Source organism: Pomacea canaliculata, linkage group LG8, assembly GCF_003073045.1.
Source record: "Pomacea canaliculata isolate SZHN2017 linkage group LG8, ASM307304v1, whole genome shotgun sequence".
Classification (NCBI taxonomy): domain Eukaryota; kingdom Metazoa; phylum Mollusca; class Gastropoda; order Architaenioglossa; family Ampullariidae; genus Pomacea; species Pomacea canaliculata.
In genome coordinates, this window is record NC_037597.1 from 13,618,785 (window position 1) to 13,628,275 (window position 9,491).

The 9,491-nt window shown below is 35.6% G+C and overlaps 1 protein-coding gene across 1 annotated transcript; it reads right to left on the reverse strand.

The window, feature by feature from the left end:
• Positions 1-1,310: 1,310 nt before the first annotated feature.
• LOC112571022 lies at positions 1,311-9,131 on the reverse strand. Its single transcript, XM_025249801.1, has 6 exons — positions 8,946-9,131; positions 7,294-7,467; positions 5,426-6,219; positions 4,744-4,960; positions 3,683-3,815; positions 1,311-1,856 (listed from the first exon to the last, which is right to left on the reverse strand). The coding sequence occupies exons 2-6, from the start codon at positions 7,446-7,448 to the stop codon at positions 1,695-1,697; spliced, it is 1,461 nt and encodes a 486-aa protein (XP_025105586.1). The 5' UTR covers positions 7,449-7,467; positions 8,946-9,131; the 3' UTR covers positions 1,311-1,694.
• Between the last annotated feature and the right edge of the window lie 360 nt (positions 9,132-9,491).

Genomic DNA, 9,491 nt, shown 5'->3' on the forward strand with positions numbered 1-9,491 from the left:
CAGGATGAACTGCAACCTGTGCTTATCGCCTACATATGTATGCCCATGTAGCGTCTATCAAATTAATAATAAATTTTCAAAAACAGAAAATATGAACATATATCCGACAACGTAATCTCTTTGGAAACTTCTTAGCAGAATAAATGTAATGCAAGTGCATTGTTGAAACGCTGATGTTAACTGTGCATTGCGGTCGGTGTGCAACCCATTCCAGATCGATCAATCATTGCACTTTGAAACAAAAGTAATCTGCATTCTCATTCTGGCCATCACCATTTAATTTTTAATGAGGCACATTCAAGTGTCCCTCACTCTCATAACCTACAAGAAAACAAAATTACACTATTATACGTGTACCCAATGGAATGGATTCTGCTGCTACCTGGGGAACTTGTTTTAGCACAAAAGAACAAGTGTACAGGTAGTCCTCGGGTTACGACGGTCTCGAGTTACGTCGTTTCGTGGTTACGACGCTCATTCCGACTTACGAGGTCAGTGCATCAAAGAAAAGGAAGGCCATCACCATGGGGGTGAAAGTGGATATCATAAGGCAATCTGAGAAGGGGGAAACAGCAACAGAAATTAGCAGGTCATTAGGACTTCGTCGTTCGACTGTCGCTACGATTATCCAGGATAAAGATCGCGTCATTGAACACGTGACAGGATCTGCTCCTATGAAAGCGACAGTGATAACAAAGCGAACTGTACTGCACAATATTTTACTGTACTTATGTTTATTGATAATTATGTAGGTTGCTGTGTAAGGATAGGTGTTTGGAGAGGCTAAATGTTTGCAGTATACTGTACTGTTATTATGGTACAGTACTGTATGAAAGTATGATCCGACTTACGTCAAAATTCGGTTTACGACGCCGCGTTAAGAACGGATCCCCGTCGTAAGTCGAGGACTACCTGTACATATAAAACTATCCTCGCATCTTTCAATGGCCGCTGGATCCAGCTGACGAAATGGGACAACTATCTTGTTAATTAGCTTGGTGTTATCCTCATAATACCAGATATTGTGATAATTGGACTATGACAAGAGATATAGCAAATAAAAATAAGTCAGGAATTACTGGTCTCTCTCATTCGAGTACCAAAGTACCCCTTTTATCGTCACGAAAACGGGAATCGTCAGTCATTTTCATATGCAGACCTGAACAGCATTACATTGCACTTCATGTAACATCACATTTGTGAAGTCAAAACAAAAGCAATAGTTTTGCAAAGTTTAATTTTGACTGCTATTTACATTATTCATAATGACTTTGTCATTTGAAAAAGTTCATACAAAAATTTGCAACATAGAACACAAAACGGTGAACATATTCCATCCTGTGGAAGACAGACTGCATATACAGTGTATTTGAAAAAGCAATGTCAGAAATGTAACAAGTGTTTTCAGTGAAAATATAAATGAACCAAACAAGATGGATTCAGTTTGTTATATTAACCTCAAGTATAAAACTTGACAAGAAGAAGCAGTCCTTTCAGTAACACATATAAATGCACTTAACAAAATATAATTCAGTTTATTAATATCAGTTATGAAACTTGACAGAATATGCAGTTCTTCAAAAATAAAGCTGAATGCGGATTAAAACTGCAATAAAAAAAAAATGCCCCTAAGAAAGAACAAATTGTTTCATTGTTAAGTTTAAGACTGGCTTCTGACAAAGTCTCCATGACTGTTACTTCGCTTTTTCAGCAGCTACCTGTGTCCAGTACTGATGCAGGCGCTGGCACCATTGATTCCAGTAATAGGAACACAGTGCTGGAGACATACGGTGCACATGTGCTGCTTCACCATTCTCATAGGCAACAACTATTGCTGCGTGATCCACTGCTCCCAGCTGCAATCACACAAACACTTTCGTCATTTTGTGGCTTGCTACTCTAATAAACAATCCTCTGAGGTGTGCATGATTTTGTAAAAATGTTTGTTCTGGAAAAAGAAAGCCCACACTGAAAATAACACTACACACAAGGTGCTGTAGATCTTTCATCTACAACCACCCACACTCCATACCTATCAACCCACCCAGGCACCCACTAGAGAAAGAAAGGTATTATTTTTAATGAGAACAATATAATGGGGAGAAATTGGATTTCTCAAGCACTAAACGTCAAAAACAAGGGAAATACTTGTGTCCCAAATGCAGCCTACTGGTACAGAACAAACAGCTTTGCCCCATGAGGAAAGGGGTGGGAGCTCAGCTGACTCTACCAGTATCTAGCTGTCACTTTTCTTTGTTTACTTTTCATTAACAGATCCCTGCAGGAGAATACAAAAACAAGTGGGAACTCACCACTCTATGCCATGTTATCAAGAACTGAAAAGGTCGTAAGGCAACCTAGTTTTCTTTTTTTTTTTTTTTGTTTCTGACACACAAGCCAAACCATAAAGAAAGTATCTGGTTGATTTATATCATGCCAAACACACCTAACGTTTATTGCGGCTAGTGCTGACTGCACATTCTGAATATCTGAGCAGGTAGCTGCCCTTGTTTAAAAAAAAAAAGCCTTAAAAAACCACAGAAAGCTATAAAAATTAATACAATCTTTGACTTGTTGTGCGCTTGCTTTATCAGTAAATTTATGTGTTAAGGGATTGTGACAGTTAGGTGCACTTCTTGTTCTACCACTGTGCCTCAAGAAAGCATTGTTCAAAGATTTTTTTTTTTTATCCATCAATACACAGGTAAGATATAATGATTCAAAATATTTGTAAAACACTTGCTAATTCAAAAGTGGCACCATGATAAAATAGCAATGCTTCGATACTTTAAATAAGGTTTTGAAGGTAGGAAAAATGAGGAAGGAAAATAGTCAGGGTCCAGCCCACAAAAACACAAGTAAAAGGAATGTATACAAAGCTCAGAAGCAAGAAGAAAACAGACAGGAGGAAAGCATTAAAACAATTATTGGCTGATTAAATGGGATACCCCAAAAAAGTAAGGAAACCATCAACTGATAATCAGTATAGAAATACCAGATTGGGGAGGCATTCTAGCAAGGTGGCCAGTGTTCAACTGTGGAGCAGCAAGTGGTTCAAGACATGCCTGACTCTGGCTGGAAATCTGCCCACCCAGCAGATGATTAGCAGAAGTGGGGTCCTGATTTATCAGGCCAGGAGAGGGTAGGGTACTGCCTTCCATGGCAAACCACTTACATTCATTTCCTCCATTGGGATTCTTTTCCTTTACCATTTTACATTCCTCATGTCAAAAGCAATGAGGGATGAGATCAAAATAAACTAAAATCTAAGTTGGTAACTGAAGTAGAAGGCTATGAAGTGATTCTCATTTTACATTCCTGAAAGAATCATCAATTACTGGCCTGCTATCAACAAGGTGTCTAAAGAAAAAGCCACAAAATTTCAACACATGCAACAAAAAGCAAACATATGTCAAGAATAAATTAATAATGCAGACTTGACCAAAATTTTGTGTAATGGAACTTTCATGGATAGGGTACACGTAAAAAATATGTATTAAGGATTTTTTTGATTTTATATAGAAAAATTACTCCAAATTCTTGATCCTCACAGCAAATGTCTAAAACTGTAGATGCAGAGGAATGAAGTAAAAATTCAGGATCTTTTCTTTCAAAAATGATTTTTTTTTTTTGTGTACATTTGAATCAGACACATTACTATGTGAAAAAAAAAGCTACCCACTTTACTGGTAATTTCCGTGGAGGCATTTATGGCACCCAAATAAGCAGCTACTTGTATGGGATTATCAAACAGGTTGTTTATCAAAGGTTTTGGCTTGTTGGAGGTCTTCCAATCAATGACGTACAAGACATTCCTGAAAAAAAAAAAATTCTTTGAGAGAGGGAATAACCACAAGCATATCAACAGAGGGTCAGCAAGAGGTCCTTTATGTTAATAATCAACAATTATCAACAATCAACAAGAAAAGCATTCAAGTGTCTACAATATACATGTACAAAGCATAATTACAAGGATAGTTATGATGTTAAAATATTTCTGCTGACAAAATAATAAAATAGGAAAACTGCTCATGCAGGAAACAGAAATAATGTGCCAGAAGTGATGCTGTGATGAAATAGTATGTCTAAAAATAAACTAACCAGGTACAATAAAGAAACTTAATGTAAGGGAGAGAGTGCACAATGAAATATTCTATTGGGCTTCTTGTTGATGTCCCTTTAAAAAAAAAAGCCATTAAATTTAACATGCACAGATATTTGAGAAATCTAACATTTATAAAAGGACTCATTTTCATTTGCTATATCTCTTGTCATAGTCCAATTTTTTTGAATATCTGGTTATCGAAGATAATTGAAAATAACAGTAATTAAGACATGAAGATTGAGGCAAGCACCTAATAAAACTCAATGTCACTGTCAATATAATAGAAATAGTCAACTACTATAAATATTGCCAACTTTTCAATAAAAAAGAGAAATTCTGAGTTTCAACCAGCCAGCTAACAAATTCCTTATGAAGAAAAAAAATCATCAGGGTTTGGCATCACACATTTCAGGTGGACCCAAGATATATATATCTATAAAAATTAAATAAAAGTATGGCAACAAAAGTAAAATCAAATTCCAAATATAAGATAACGCACAAACCTTATCATGCATATCGGTTACAGCAATATAGAGACAAGGAACATTCAAAAACAGTAAATGGCAAGATGTTAATGACAACCATTAACTCACTAAAGTAATAAAAACTTCTTGGCAGTATATCAAGAGTCCACTTACTTGTAAGCTGCAATGCAATCAAATGTGCCTCTGTAGAAAAGCAAAGGATGAGAGACTGGTGTCTCCACAGCCTTAATGTCTGAGATGTCGGGCAAGACTTTAGCTAGACTTGACCAGTATCCTTCAATGTTCTCCTTAATATCTATCTCTTTCGCTGGTGTGCCTGACAGATACTGCTGAATACATGCATGGAAGGTAGTGCCTTGCCAAATAGTTGCTGCCAGAAAATTTTTTCAAAACAAATTTATATTAAATGTTATAAAATATGTAAGAACCAGATAAATAAAGATGCATGTTGCTTCAGCTTATATTTAGTGGGCAATTATTATGCATCTAGAAGACTAATGCATTTGTTCAACAGCAATGTGCAAAAGCAAAACTTATAGTCACTTGTACTTATCTGTGCCAAAAGTGTTGCTTTTTTTTAGTTCAGGGAAAAGAGTGGCAAAAACACCTGACCTACATGTACCAGCCTCAAGTGATATTTCAGACAAGAACACAACTAGAATTTTCAAAGGAACTGTTCTAACTTGCACTACCTTTTAAAATATGACACAATGATGACAATTTTCAACAATAACTCTTTTAACACCAGCAAAGCATTAGACAAAGTTTTACTGTCATTATGATGCTGCTGAAATCGAAAGTATTTACTGTTAAATTTTATAAAATATCTCATTACCTTCCTGGTGCTTCTTGAATCCATCTTCTCCAAGCGTCTTAATCATGTTTTCACGCCAGCGCAGGAGAAAAAAGTTACTTATTTCAGTTCTTGTTTTGGTCAGTACTGTGTTTACTGTTGGTGTCAAACGTAAACTGAATCTTTCAATTAAACTCCGAAAGTTTTGGGCTTCATCAAAGTTTGACATAGCTGATGGTGTCAGTGGGCACTGAAGAACAAAGTTTATTTCACTTGGTGGAGAGAAGGCTTCATTTACAGATTCTTTGCCAAGACGTGACTCCAATCCAGTAGAACTAGTGCCACTTTCATCTAATTTAACTGTGCATGTTTCTGACGAATCTGCAACTTTAATTATTACAGGCCTTGTTTTAGGTTTCTTTGCAAGAGTTGGAACAGCCTTGAGTTTAGGTATGTCAGGTTCTCTCCTTGAATTCCATAACAAGGGATCTGTTTCAGCATCAGTAAGGTCAGCAGCACTCATAACATTTTGTTCTGTACTTCCTACTTCATCCAAAAATCTGATCTTGACCTGTTTAGTATCACCATCAGATGGCAGCATTTTGTCTTCAAACTGACAATCATCTTTCTGGTTGCTTTCACCTCCACTCCCCACTGACGTCTGATACATTTCTTCCAGCCTTCTTTTTGTTGTGCCATCCAACTCAGTCTTCACTTTGCTGGACACCTTTGAAGTGATATTTCTTGGTTTTGATGCAGATGTTTTACTAGTATTCTTTACAGACTTCTTTACTGTCTGTATGGATCCAAACAGCATTTTGTTTTCTGTGTTCCATCTAAGAATATAAATTACAAAACACTTTGTCTTATTGACCCTTGTATTTCTTGCAATGTTCAAATGACCATTCAATTAAACTGTTCATGACTAAAAAATGTTTGACTATAAATACAATGCACCTAGCTATACTATATGATACCATTGGCACATGTTTGGTTCTTAAATCATCAACTCTGCATGTAATTTAGTTTTCTCTTCAAATGTTTTATTTGAGCACAAAATTTTGAGTTGTATTAATAACATATTGCAACACTGAATAAAAATACTTCCTTTGGCTATGACATAATGGGAAGCAAGAGAGAAAGAAGGAAGACTGAAGTATTTATATCTGAACTTTAGTAAAAGACTAATTTGCACTTGGTTATGAAACAGTCCAGCAACTTGCTGAGGTCAAAGGTAATGTGCCCATTATGTTTCAAAGTAATAAAACACAATATTTTAGGTGCCAGACCATAAAGATAGCTTGCAGAGACATTGCAGGTTTTCGGGTAATCAAAAAATTGTTTTTCAAGGATGTGTAGATTTAAGTTACCAGTGTTTTCTTTCATTTTCACCACATGACTATGACATCATCATTTTTTGCAGTATCTTTATTTTTAGCAAGTTATTGTGCAGCGAAACAATGGAACTCTCTTTCCATATCTACCACCTACCCACTATTGAATCCTTTAAACATGCGCTGAAAATGCTGTAAACATTACTCCTAACAACCTTTCCCATAATGCTAGTCTTTTTTCACACCCTTCCTTTAGCAATATCATGTTACTCTCACCTCTTGTTCTTGTTATTTGGTTCCTCTTTGTATTTTCTGTATTTGATTTTATTCTTCGTTTAGTATGGACATTGATTCTTTTATAGCTCATGTTATTTGTTTCTCTGGTATGCTGTCCATGTTTCGTTTTCGATCTTAAACACTAAGAGCATACTCCTTAGGAGTGTATGTGCTTGACAAATTTTGCATTTATTATTAATTCACTAACCCCAATTTTGCTCAGACACTTAAAAGTAAGAACTACCACACTGAAGTTTCACCATTTAAATTTAGCAAAAGCCAATTCACAGTGCAAAATACCTCATAATCTCTGAAATCTTCTTCTGTTTCGATGCATAGACGTGAGCATTGGCCTTTACCTCGTAACATGCCACATACTCATGGCCCTGCAGAATACTCTTAGCTCTCTGGGATAGATGTCTGATGGTCAGACACATTTTACTGTGTATCCTCATTGTGTACTTATGCCAGTACCTGTTTAACAAAAACAGAAAAAGGCAGTGCTATATATAACCCTTACTTGCACAGGAAATATTATACTACTATTTTTTTCATTTGTAAAAATAATTTTCATTTAAGAAATTGAATGTTACTACACTTTTGCCTTGAGTTATATGGATAGCATGATTGTGTAGAAAGAAACCTATTCTTACTGTCCAAAAGTACATCTGCAAACGGCCAATTAAAAAAACATAAAAATAATAAAAAAGCAAAAACAATTAAGTGTGGTTGCGGCCCTATGCTCCACTGAGGGGCAAATAGGAAGGAACAAGAAGAAAAAAAAGAGAAACAATTTAAGAGTTCTGGAAAAAATCCTTTTATTTTTGACAAATTTTTGGAAGCAACCTATCAGGGCTCATAATTATGGGAAATAACTGACAAAATGTAAAATTGCCTATAGTTTTGAAACTAATGGATGAAGTTAACCTGACAAATTTAGATTTATAAATCACAGAGTGGGTGGCATGGAGGGAATTCTTGAGAAAGGTGAGATTGCATGTGTTGCTCACCAAAATATAAGCATGACAAATGGAAAAAAAGCAAGAAACAGCATATATACTCTGGAAAAAATGTTACTTCTCAAAATGACCATGGAAAAAATGATAGGTGTAATTAATCTAATTCTACACTGTCATTGAGTTTCCTTTTTTTTAAGGCATCTATTAGTCTCACATTATGAAGTATGGTTTTACTAAACAAATATGCATCATCACATTTGCAGTTTATTTACGTCTCAAAAATAATCTGTTTGCTCATGTTTTTATTTAATGCACTATTGATGTAACAAAATCATGTGATAATTACTCTCTTGATATGGGCCGTCGGCCAAATCAATAAAAATGCTCGTTCTTCGATTAAAACCAGAAGTATCTTACAGATTTAAAGACAAAAACTATTGAAACTCGGAGCATACGAGAAAAATTTTAGCAAAGTGCATTGAGCACACATAGCACCAGCTGGAATAATTGAGTTTTTGCAACGTCATGTGCCAATGTTAAACCTCATATCTATATTAATTGCTGCCAATAAAAAAAAAAATTATTAAAGGATGGAACCTGGATTAGGATTTACAGCCTACTACTGTATACGAAGGAAATGCAAAACTTTGCTTCTTATTCTTGTCACATAACTAACCTATGCAACCACGAAGATCGATTGAAAGATCAACACATCGTTATCGTTACCTTGCGGACTTGTATTAAAGTTTAATTGTATTGTAGTTAAATTTTGCCCATTAGCATTCCGTAATCATGTACTATGCAAATACTTATGCATGTTACATAACAGTCTGCCTTGTTAAATATGCTAGAATTATGCAATACATCAACACAAGTAAATATTTAAAATCTGAAGCCTGAAATGTTAACTGTAATTACGCGCCAAAAACCAACTCAACGAACAGCTCAACGGTTAAGTCTGGATTAAATGGTAGGACTATATGAAATCCTCACTTTTCATATGCTATACAATGTTTAAAATTTCCGGCCTCAAAACAAAATCTTGCAAGAATCCTGTTTATCCAAAATGATGCTGCGCGAGGAAAAACAAGAGACGGGAGGAGGACAGCTCGTCTGCCGCATCCGGAATAGCCGCCCTTGACTGACAGCCGCTGAAACTGCTCCGTGACCGCAACAAAACATTACTGATTTGTCACTAAAAATTATGATATAATAATCTTAGACCCTTTATAACTAACTGGATATGAGTAAACAGCATTTTAACTTGATAAATAAGTCTGTAAGAATTGATGGTTTGCGGGGTTATAAAAAAAATTGTAAGGGAAAGAACTCTTAATGAATGTTGCACCGGCGTACCTGACCGCGTGTATGTGAAAGTATGTGGCGATGTCATATTATTTAAACCGTGAAATGTTGCAACGTATTTAATCATAGATTGCAGTTCAATGTGATTACATTAAAAGATACATTTTTCCCCAGCAGCAGGCCCAGAACGTGGGTCATACTATTGGAACTAGATACTTTGTAACAGGTAATCTT

Bases quoted from the DNA above. Each gene is read 5' to 3' on its own strand.
- LOC112571022 (XM_025249801.1), bottom strand. From the start codon at position 7,448: ATGAGGATACACAGTAAAATGTGTCTGACCATCAGACATCTATCCCAG. The intron at 3,816-4,743 runs GTAAGTGGACTC...TTTTTTTTTCAG, and splicing joins GATTGCATTGCAGCTTACAA to GAATGTCTTGTACGTCATTG. The intron at 1,857-3,682 runs GTGGGTAGCTTT...GTGTGATTGCAG, and splicing joins CCACGGAAATTACCAGTAAA to CTGGGAGCAGTGGATCACGC.